General features: G+C 33.2%; 1 protein-coding gene across 1 annotated transcript; it reads right to left on the bottom strand.

The window, feature by feature from the left end:
* Window positions 1–6269: 6269 nt before the first annotated feature.
* On the bottom strand, window positions 6270–8369 carry LOC102579111 (methanol O-anthraniloyltransferase-like). The gene is made up of 2 exons (XM_006350286.2): window positions 7831–8369; window positions 6270–7286 (listed from the first exon to the last, which is right to left on the bottom strand). The coding sequence occupies exons 1-2, from the start codon at window positions 8275–8277 to the stop codon at window positions 6372–6374; spliced, it is 1362 nt and encodes a 453-aa protein (XP_006350348.1). The 5' UTR covers window positions 8278–8369; the 3' UTR covers window positions 6270–6371.
* Window positions 8370–12523: the final 4154 nt, after the last annotated feature.

The raw sequence follows: 12523 nt of genomic DNA, 5'->3' as shown, positions 1-12523 counted from the left end.
TTTTTCTCTAATATTTAATTATTTCTATTTGAATTATATTTTATGTCTTAAAATGAATAAATAATGTGTATTCAGTTATTGAAAACAAACGATATTAATGATTTAGTAGATAATATCTTAAGATAACAAATAGTATAACTTACATAAATCCATAGTGTAAAACCTAAATTACATCTTATCCCTACTCTTTTCTATTTTACAAAAAATTCTTAAAAATTGTAGCATCCGGATACATAAATTTTGATACATTAAATAACTTAACTGTTGCGCTTAAAATGGAATCTAAATGTAAAATTAATTATCAATCTCACGAATCATGCAAAACAGATTGATATCAATCTATTCCTATCCGTAACAGATTAAGAGAATTCAAAATTCAAATTTTCTTCTCCTTCATCTATCCCAAACCATAACAGATCCAAAATACATGATGAATATATCGATTTTTGTTGAGATATTCAGGAATTTGGGTGAGCGATTTGAGTTATGAACGATATAATAGTGATGGAATAGTTGTTGGACAAACTATTTCTTTTGTGAATCTCAAATCAGCCATTACAGCCGAATTGAATCTCAAATCCGCCATTGATACAACAGACAAGATGGCTAGAGAGATACATTGATGCTACATTCGGCGATCTATCAAGCTCCATTAATCGATGTTCAAAAGAACACGAGAAGATCTATCAACAATGGTTCGATTTTGCTGAATCTGGTAATTTTTTTTAGTGTTTTTGTTCAAATAAGAGCAAAAGAAATGATTTTTAAATGATGGGATTGTTAATTTGGTACAGATGGAGATGGACACCTTACTGGTGGAGATGCCACCAAGTTCTTTGCCATGTCCAATTTGCCTCGATCAGAACTCAAGCAGGTTCTTTTCTATCTTTTCATGTTTGTCAATGCTTGAACAGTTAGAAAACTTTGTTCAGTCTTGCTTTGAAAACACCAAAAAATGGTATTTCATTTAATATATCATTGACTTATTTAATGTTTGCAGGTTGTTGCATCATCTGAATTTATTCTTTTAGTTTATGAATCTGGAAGAAGATACATTGTTAGACTTGAGCGAAAAACATGCAATTGTGGGAGATTTCAACTAGACGCAATACCTTGTGCACACGCAATTGCTGTTTTGAAGAGCAAGAATATTACAGATATGCATCCCCATTGCTCTGATTACTACATTGCAGTGAAAATATAACATATACATTAATACATAAATCTCACTACTTTAGATCCTAATTACTAGGTTTCACGATAGTTGCAATATTACTTTCTATACCATATTTTGACCGTGAGCTACATGCATCTAGCCGTTTCAAAAGTCAAAATACACGAATTATTGTGGACGTTGTGGACAAGAATGTCACAACTGTAGGACTTGTACCTTTTTTTCCAAAGAAAAGTGAATCATTGAATGTCACAACTGTTTGGCATTTGTTAGGATCTTAAATTTGTGGGAATCCATCTTTTTGGCAATGTGACATCCACTTCAATAAGAAAAGAAAGAAGTATCGAAAATATTATTAAACTCGACGTAAATTATTAGTTTTGTCTTTGAATTATTGATAAATCATTAATGTCTCAAGAGCAGAGATTAGACAAATTGAAGACATGGCCACTATTTCAGAAGCACTGACCTGCAAAAACTTGCCATCATGCTGAAGTATCTTGACATTAGACAAACTACCCACAAACATAACTAAATCAGAGACAGGACAACCTTCCGGAGATATTACAACTCTCTCTCGAGAAACGAAAACTTCAGACAATTTAGGAGCATTCTCCAAGGAGATTGATTTGAACTTATCATTGGTCTTGATGAACAACTTCTTCAGTTTAGGGCCACTGATATAAAAATGATGAATGTCAAAACAATTGTTTGTAAAGTCAACCCCAGAAAGTACCAAATGGCGGAGTTTAAGCAAGCGCTTAAACTGTAGTGGTGGCGAAAGAACAAAACTAACAAGCTTCAAAGGACGTCAAGTGTAGACAAGAGAAGAACGAAGGAGGCAATTTATGACGAATGTGTACAGATCTTCCAAACTAAGATTAACTCCATGATGTTTCTACAAGATGAATTTAGTATCCATTTGTTGAGACAAGCTAAGGAGCTGCCTCATCAGTTGAAACATTGTAAGGAATGCATACTTCAAATCTCTCTAATCCACCATGAGGAAGTAAAATAGAGTTGGTCATAATTTTATCCAATTGATTGTACTTAAACTCATAAATATTCTTTTCTTTCTTCACACAAAAGTTATCAACTTGTTTGCAAAACTGTTCATCAAATACCAACTGTGAAATGTACAAGTACTAACATGTCCACTTTTTAGACAAAACACTCGCTCTTACAGCTTCAACGTATAGGCATTTCCCTAAGATGCGAGCTATCACATTCCGTGGCAAACCACTGATAATATACTTTCTGCATTCCTATTGTTTTAATGAAATTTATTAAAAAATTGCTTCCTTTTGCACAATTCAATTCGGGTTCCTGTAGCCTCAAATTGAAAACACTTATATCATGTATGTGTCCACTCCCACTTCAACTACTTGCACATGCACCAACATGACATTAATTTTCAAGTATTATATATGATGGTTTTTGAAGGTCCCTTCCATCATTTTCCGACCAGTTTTCAGCCTCAATCATCATAGAATAATTTGCATTGCAAAATTGGTAATCCTCGATAGTAAGAAGCCCATTATCCATCCCTGCTCCCATTGAATTCACACCACTAATTGGAATATTTGATTGAAAGAAGTTGTTGTAATCGGTGAAAGAATTCAGATTAGAAATAGGCCACAGAGTAGTAGTTTGGTTCATCAAGTTGTTGTCCCATATTTGTTGATGAGAAAGTGAGGAACTTCCAATATGAACATTCATGCTCTTCAACAATTCTATTTTTCCTTTTGCCTTCTCCATCCTTTTCTCAACAACTCCACCAAGATTTTGTAATTCTTTTTCACATAAATAGTCAAATCTTGAATCCCAAGTCGGATACTTTTCTACTTTGATCCCAGCCCTTTTCTTTTGATCATCTTCAAAATAGTTGGACAAGGTCTTACCCCTTTTGGTTCGGCCTTCGAACGGTTGGTTTTTGTAGAGATTTATAAGCTCTGTAACTTCATTTGGATCATTCGGCCAGATTTGATCATTATTTCCTTCATGTATGATCATGCATGTTTTGATGTCGCAAAGTATTGAGAGTTCCGAAATTTTCTTGACCAAGCCAGCCTTCCGTGTCACTAAAGTTGTCATCCTCTTCTTGTGATCTTGAATTAGTTCCACTTTGATTTTTGATCTCCCCATTTTACCTGCACACAAAGTGTATATAATGAAAAGAAAATTATGTTGTCGTCATTCCTCTCTAATTCATATAAAACTCAAAGAACGTAACATAAATTCAGATTACACGATCCTACAAAAGAAGGAAGAAAAAATTAATGAATTTAGGAGATGAATCAAAGCTTCAGAATTAACTAATGTGATTTAGTTGTATGAGAATAGCAATGGAATATGGAAAAGAAAAGAAAATTACGAGGAACTAATACTTGTTGTGGAAGTATGAACAACTGTTACCATAATTATATATAACAAGTTTCACGCGTTGGTTTCTTGTTTTTTTTAGAAACTATACTAATTATTATTGTAACAATATTTGTAATATAATTATAATTATAATTACCTACTTTTTTAGGAATTACTACACAGTTTATAAAAATTATGTGAATACTTCTTCCACCGCTCTTCTTACCCTATTTTTATAGGAATTACTCACTTTATAAAAATATGGAGTATTATTTGATTTTGTGTGTTACTCTTGACTAGGGTTGTTCATGGTTATGGTTAAAAAGTCAAATCTAACCGCAATCCAAACCAAACCAATTTAAAAAAACCAATATTTGGTTTGATTTAGTTAGGTTTGGTTTTTAAATTTCGAAAACCGATATTATTTGGTTTGATTTTACTAAAAAATAATTGTAAAAATAACCAAACCAAGCTGATAAATTAGATATATAAATTTTATAATTATTTATATATTATTTATAAAAAAGGATAAAAAACTTAAGTATACAACTTAAGTACCTTAATTACTATTATATGACAATAGTTTTTTTATCACCTATATAGCAATAGTTTTTTTTTCAAAACTAGAATTTATATTTTAAAAATATAAAAGAAAAAAATAAAGTAGAAATAGTCAGCCACGATTATCTCTAATCCTTGATTTTCTCTAATTATTTTACCTTGCACGATTTACTTTTATTAGTCACTTTGAGGGTAAGTTATTGCTCATTATCTTCTGCTACGTCAATATAAAATTCAGTAGACCAGAGTATCCATATTTTTCCATTGCAATTTGAGCTACAACCTTTGATACAATTTTTCCATTGCAATTTAAGCTACAACCAGACCTTTTCTGTATTTTTCCATATGACAAGCATCAACAAAAGGTCCCTGAATTGCTATAATTTGATCAGTATTGTGAAAATTGCTATAATTTTCAAAAGCCCCCATCTGGTAAATTTTCAGAGAACAAATTTGATGCACCGTTTTAGAACTATGCCCTTTACCAGATGCACCATTCAACATATTAATATATTAGACTTATACACCTATATACCAAAGTTTTAACCGAGGTCAATGGATGCCGAGGCACCCTCACCCAGATCCGGCCCTGCCTACAAACATATTATGATTGTGAATTGAGATGAACTCAACAAATTCCTAGAAGTCGATCCTTCATAAACGTCATGATCGATGAATGACCTATAACTTTTATAAATTATAGAAACTATATAGTAACTAAAATACTAAATACCAACGTATATATGAATGTCCACGAAGTTCCAAATGGATTTCCAAACTCTGGATACATGATGTTAGGATAACATATAATGATTCAGTAGTAGCAGACTAAAGATAAATAATAATAATAATAAAAAAATGTCTTCCTTTCAAGACTGCCACGATTGAATCTAATTATATGTATCATCTATTTTTATCCTTGCCAAAATATACGTCCATTATGTTTACGCCATAAAATCATCTTAAGAAAACAAAAAGGGTGATAACATATAGAGTATCTATAATGATCATGAGGAAGCTGAATTTATGTACAAACACATATATTATATATTTATTGATAAGTGCTTATGCTCCCAGATGTTTTGATGATCTCCTCACAAGTGCAGGAACCTGGTCCTCTGCAGAGTATGAATACTTGTCCAGTAGCAAAATGCTATACAATTGTAAAAACTGTCCGTGTCAGGAAGTTGGTGAAGCTGCAGAGTACTTCACCAATCAGGAGCGACGAGGTTGTTTGTACGTTGGGTAATAACTCTTCATGGTATATATCAAACAACAAACAACAATATTCATCATTCATTCAAAGAGAGATACCTTCAAGCTTCAAAAACAGCAAGGGACCTAATAGAAGTGTTTCTATTTCTTTCTATTTCTGCTATAATTTTGGTTGCTTGTAATAGTGCGTATATATTGAAGGAATCGTTTCACTTGTGATAGAAACGTTTCAAACTTGTGTAAATCATTGTAAGAACTAGGTTAAGGATAACTTAGTATCTTACTCTAAAGTCTATATTAATCGGTCAGGATTAGTATAGTGGGCAGTGTGGTATCTGCTCTGGCTCAACTAAGTGATATAAGAGATATTGCTTAGTGTGGAGATTAGCAGGCTAATCTCTTTATGTAAACTGACTTTTACTTTTGCTTGAGAAGATTAGTGGAAGCAGTTTGAAAAGTCCTGTTGAGACAGGTCGTGGTTTTACTCCCTTGAGCAAGGAGGTTTCCACGTAAAGTTGCTTGTCAATCTTTACTTTCAGTATTTGTTCTTTACTGTCTATTGTTGTAACTGTGTTGAGGACCTGGTCCCATCGACTTAAGTGGATGCATACATTCCAACATTTATTGACTTGATGCAATATTAACCAATAGATATATGATTTTTAGGCTTCTAAGTTATGGTGAAGAAATGATGATATGGATTTATTTTTTCTTTACTTAATTTTGGTAAACATCCCAACTATATATAGACCAATCATTATTGAAATTATGATAAATTTGTTAGATGTTATCTTTCATTTTTGAGACGCTCTAATCTTTCTAAAGAAGAATTAGCTTATGTATATTGCAACATCAAATTTTATTAGAATTTTCGGAATGCAACTAAAATATGTCTATTAATATGATCAAACTACAATAAGTTTTTTTTTTTTTTTAATTTGCGAAGTTGGTCTTATTCATACAACTCTGAAAAGCGCAGACTTATTCACTAGTATTTTAATAGTAAGATACGTATACAAATTCAGACATCATAACTTAATTAAAACACAAGGATGGCCTAAATCTTTGATGTTAGTTGGATCTTTTCTACATTTTTACTAGTAAAATTGTGGATAAGATGTTGAAATTTTTCCATGGCTTGTTGAGGCAAATTTATAGCTATCACAATACTCTTTTCTCCTATGTTCTTGTTAAAGGACCAGAAAAAGCTAGCAAAAGAGAAAGGACTTCTATCAACCCCACCCAAAATAGGCTTTCCCCATCCAAAATCAACTTCATCAAGACCAAGTATTGCATCATTTGTGATGAGAAAATTCCAAGATTTAGTCCATGTTCGTCGTCTATTAATCACCATGTAATCTGCCAATGATTTAATATACTCTTCGTTCACTTGATTCTTAGCTTGTTTAATCAACTCAATTGCATATGTTAATGGATTTGAGCATAACAATCCAACTTTTGATACGGCTGCTGGAGTTGCAAATGCATTGCCATAATATCCAAGTGGTAGTTCCATTTTTTGTGGTCCTACACGTACATTAACTACATATGACAAACGAACATTCTCTTCAGGATTTATATCAAGTGCAATTGTACGATATTTCCAAAGAAACGCAACTAGTAACTCGAATCTTCCAATTGAACCATACCCTGGTTCTAATAATTGATCTTTAATGGCTTTAATCTCCTTATTTCCAAAGAAAAATGAGTGTTGGATTAATTTGTCTTCCATAGCTATCCATGCAAATTTGGACTCAACTTGCTCATCAAACTCATTATGTGTGCATGTAATGCATGGTGATGATCTAGCACTTAAGAGATCCCTTTGCCATACAGGTAGTATGGAAGGTGCAGAAGCTCCTTGAATTAATTCACTTAATGCATTTAGAAACATTTTGAAGCCATAAGCATCCATCATAGTGTGATTAACTTTGAATCCAACAACAAATCCACCACATGTAAAATGTGTCACCTGTGTATATATAAAATGAATAGTGATTTAGTTTTAAAATGAAATCCGATGATAATGACGAGAAACTGATATAAAAAAAGCAAATATAAGTATATCTCAAATGCCATTGTTGTAAAACTGCTCAAGCTGATAATTGGTCTTAAGTGTGACACGTTCAATAACTCAAACTTTTAGATGAGATAGTCACATAGTTTAACATGATATCAGAGCAGACAGAAATACTCTCTGAGAATCTCACCACCATAGACATTATCAAAATAGAATTTTCACAAACTCGGCCCATGAAAATGAATCATGGAAGATATTCAGTTGATAATGGATCCACCTTCTCTACCCTTTCTCTACTTAAATATCATGTTTTATTCTATGTTACGATTCAAATTAGTGACGTGTGCCTAACCAACACATTACACACTACACTCTTATCACTAGACCAAAGCTTGGAGTTGATAAATGTGTATTTATAATGAGGAAATAGATATAATATCAAGCAAACCAAAGTAAAAGAGGTATACATATTGTTAATACAATATTGATTGATTACCTGAACTAACATCAATGGACAACCAATAATCCCAACAGATCCTGGCTCATTATAAAGTAACTCTTCTAAGTATGGACATGGTGGTAGTATAGAGTCACCTAATTTCTCAAGCTCCACATTAGCATCGGCTTCAATAAACATGATTCCTTCACTATTACAATTTACCATAAGCTTCCTATTAGGTCCTTCAATGATCCTACCAGCTAATGGATAGTAAAACACAAGTGTTTTGGACAATCCATCTTTTATGATCTTTGCATGATCTTTCCCTTTCATTGAAGAATTGTATTTGTAAAACATTAGTATTGGCATTTGAAAACGAAGACCTTCTTGATCATCTATATCTGAAAGATATAATATTTTCTTAGGTATTTTATTTTGTGGAACTATCAATTCAGGCTTCCGTCTACTACTTGAGATCACTAAAGGTTTGGGAATAATTGCCATGATATAGATACCAATTTGAGCAAGTGTAGTTTTTGAGTTAGAATTTTGGACGAGTAATGCAAACGGAATTATTGGGTAAAAACTATCTTACATATAGCATTATATTTTTCTTTCTTGAGGATCACTTTACGAAACACAATTTGTTTATATAATATACAAGTCCATAGTACTTGATAATTGTGCAATTTAATTTATGTGTCAAAAGTCATAACGTACGGCAACTTTTACCTAGCAAATCTCTAAAGTCAATTTGATCTTGCAAATATTAAACAAGGAAATAGGACATGCAACTATAAGATTCAATACAGGAAAAGACTCAAATATACCATCGAACTTTCAGAAAGGTTCATTTATGTCATCCGTTAAAAGTTTGGCTCATCTATGCCGCGTTGATGTTTAAGAAAAGGTTCGTCCATGCCATTTTTTTTAACTCTGATATTGCAAAACCACTTTTTACACGCTCAACAAGGTTTAACATTTTTCAATTGATGTTTTTGAATCAAATGTACTCTTTTTGCTTGTTCTTCCTTGAGAACATCAAAAACACATGAAGAACATAAATAACTCTTAAATTTTTAACAGATTCAATTATTCATAGAATCATCTCAAATTCTGGCTACATCATTAATTTCTTTTTTGAAAAAAAAAAACCAAAATTCTAAAATCATTTGTAGAGTTTAAAAAATTCACCCGTATTAAAAAAAAATATTCCAAAAAATAGAAAAATCAGTCCCAAAAATTCAAAATTTTGCTTTGATTCATGTTTTTGTAGTTGTTTTTGACATTTGTTCCCTACTGTTTTTTGAGTGTGTTCAAAATTTCAAATGATTTCAAGTTGTGGAGAAAATTCTACCATTAACATGTTGAAGTTTTGAAACTTTGAAGAAATTTCAAGTGAGTCTTGTTGAGTTAGGTTGAATTCGCTCTCAAAAGATATTGAGTTTAATTGATATCTATCTCGAAGGGAAACTACTCTTGAAATTTGAGGTAATTCCGTGAAGAATTAAAGAAGTTTGAAAATTTGGGAGTTGTTTATGTTCGTCATGTGTTCTTAAGGAACAACAAGTAAAAAAAGTACATTTGATTCAAAAACTTCAATTAAAAAGTGTTAAACCTTGTTTGAGTGTAAAAAGTGGTTTTGCAAAACCAGAGTTAAAAAAATGGCATGGATGAGCCTTTTCTTTAACAACATTCAATGGCATAAATGAGCCAAACTTTTAATGAATAACATAAATGAGTCTTTTCTGAAAAGTCGATGACATATTTGAGCCTTTTTCCCTTCAATATATGATGAAACAAGCTAATGTGAAAAGTCTCACACGGCTATGAAGAGGCCAACAAGATTGAGGATCACTGGCAAAGATGGCTAACACTAGCCAAATTAAACTTCCTTTGTGTTCGACTCCTTCTAGCAGCTACCTAATGGGGCTAAGGGTCCTTCTTATTTGGACAAAAGCTAAATGGCTTCCACTAGATTCAAATATGACAAGACCACTTTTTTCATTAGCTAATTTACTTATTTCTATTTGTGAGGGGGTTAGTTTGTAGATAGTAATTTTCTAGCCCTTCTTTTTCGAAGGATAAAAGTTTTATTCTTGTGTTGTATACTGAAGTAAGATCGAGCCTATCTCTTATACTTATTCTCATGATATGCAATATCATAAAAGTTAATATTAAAAAAAAAGGGAGTGCGGATCTAGTCTAGATATAGTCGATCGCAACTTGTATGATGGTTGTAATAGCTTGATTTAGCATGTGCAATATTGATTCTAATTTCTCTTAGGTTAGCTAGAACCCACCTGTCTATCTTAGGGTTGGCATTATACAACAACTATATATAGGTACCATGCACTCTATATACCATTACGCTACTTATTAAGTAATTACAAATAAATTTCTTGATAAATAATATTTGATATAAAAAAAGTAACTAACTTGTGAGATGGTGTTGGAAAATCAATATACTATCAATTAGGCTATGTCAATTTTGTGTTTATCTCACAACACATACATCCACCATTGATGTGGATCACTAAGCTTACAGAGGAAATAGAGAAGGAAAGGATAGAAATTGCTTTATTGGATCTGAAAATCACAATTGCAATTACATGTGCTTTTCTACTTATAGAATTAGTTGTTAGCTATTAGTTGGATCCACGTGGCAATGACTATAATTAACCAACTAATATGTAACTAACTAACTAATTGATTCTCCTAGAAATAGTTAATTCAATACACCCCTCAAGCTGTAGGGTGAAAGACATCTAGAACTCCAAGCTTGGATAGAAGAAAATGATGTTGTGCAACTCTTTAGTCAACAAGTCAGCCAGTAGCAAAGTGGTAGATAAATGTGCAGGTTTAATCAGCCCTACCTGAAGTCTCTCCTCACAAAATGGCAGTCAATGTGCGTTCATGGAATGTAAGGATTTGAAGATATTAGTATCGTAGTTTTGTTGTCACAGAATAGGTCTATAGGTGTAGGAACTTTAACACCAATATACTGAGTTGCGACTAAAAGTGTGTTGCTTCTTTTATTTCCTAGAGATTAAGGAACCTCCTAGCTGAATCACAAAACCTGTCACTGATCTCCTAGTGTTAGGGCATGATGCCCAATCTGAATCATGATAGGCAGTCGACTGAAGGGCAAAACCTTTCTTCATAAAAACTCCCAATCCTGGAGAATGTTTGAGATACCTAACCACTCTAAGGGTTGCATCCTAATGAGACCTCTTGGGTTGGTTCATGAATTGACTAAGCAACTCCCAGCTAGCTTTTGGTAAGCAGAAACATCTTCCAGTAAGGGATCATTAATTACTTTTCTTGCATGATCATCATAGGCAACACTAGTCAGCTTAATATTGGCTTCTAATGGTATGTAAGCTGACTTTGCTCCACTTAAACCAACGTCAGAGATAACCTCCAATGCATATTTCCTCTGGTTTAGTAGAGCTTCATGCTTGGACCTTATTACCCCTAGTCCTAGAAATAGGTGAGTTTCCTTAAGTGTTTAACTTTAAACTTGCTATGAAGATACTTCTTAGTTGACTGAATAAGATCTTGGTTGTTTCTAATGATAAGAAGATCATCTACATATATGAGGATGATCACAATGTTTGATCCTTGTTGCTTGGTGAATAGTGAATGGTCATAGGAACTCTGCTTATAGTCATCATCTAAGAGAGTTGTTGTGAGTTTGATATTCAATTGTCTTGAAGCATGTTTAAGGCCATATAATGACTTCAAAAGCTTGCATACTCTAGTCTCACCCTGTCTATGAAAACCCTGAGGAAAGTCCATATACACAACCTCATCAAAGTCACCTTGAAGGAAAGCATTACTTACATCCATGTGAAAAAAATCCCATTCCTTAGAAGCAGCAACACTGATTATAGTCCGAACGGAGACCATCTTGGCAACTGGAGACAAGGTCTCATGGTAGTCTAAGCCTTCTCTTTGAGTATAACCTTTAGCCACCAATCTAGCTTTATATTTATCAACTTTACCATTAGCTTTATGCTTGATTTTATACAACCATTTAGCACCTATAGTTTTCTGACCAACAGGTAAGGTAGTCAACTCCCAAGTGTGGTTTGCCTCTAAACCATCTATCTCCTGCTGCATTGCATGGGCCCATTTTGGATCTTGAGAAACCATTTTTAAAGAGGTAAGTTCAGTGACAATGGAGAAATTTACTCAGTAAACTTGATAAGCATTTGACATATGGCTATAAGGGACATATTGGGAGATAGTATATGAGCAGTAACCTTTGGGCGTGATGGTAGAAACATAGTCACTGATCCATATAGGAGGCTTGGTAGTTCTGACTGGTCTAGTGGGAGAGGAGCTATAGGAACTGAATCAACAACTGCAGGGTCAGGTAAGAGAATTGTCACAACTCGAGTCTACACCCTGGACGTGGCCGGCACTCGAGAATCATTGTTGGTCTCCAAGCGAACCCTCATCTTGGCTGACTATAAGCGGAAGGCTAACTCAAGCATACATCAACATCAAATTGAACGAAACATTTAAAAAATAGTTTACTGAATCTCAAAACTTTGCTAAATATACTGAGTATGAAACATAAGTGTAAATAAAACATCTAAAAACTGAAAGGCTCTCCAAAATTGTCTATCTATGAAGCATCTACTTTACAAATATGAGTGTCGGGAAAAGACCCATGCCTCCTCAGGGGAACTACTACTAACAACTCATAAAATTGGAGTCCTTCAAAATCAAGGAGGTCTTA

Source organism: Solanum tuberosum, unplaced genomic scaffold, assembly GCF_000226075.1.
Source record: "Solanum tuberosum cultivar DM 1-3 516 R44 unplaced genomic scaffold, SolTub_3.0 scf00119, whole genome shotgun sequence".
NCBI classification, from domain to species: domain Eukaryota; kingdom Viridiplantae; phylum Streptophyta; class Magnoliopsida; order Solanales; family Solanaceae; genus Solanum; species Solanum tuberosum.
Note: the sequence above shows the minus strand (reverse complement) of the source record. Positions and strands in the feature narration are given on the sequence as shown.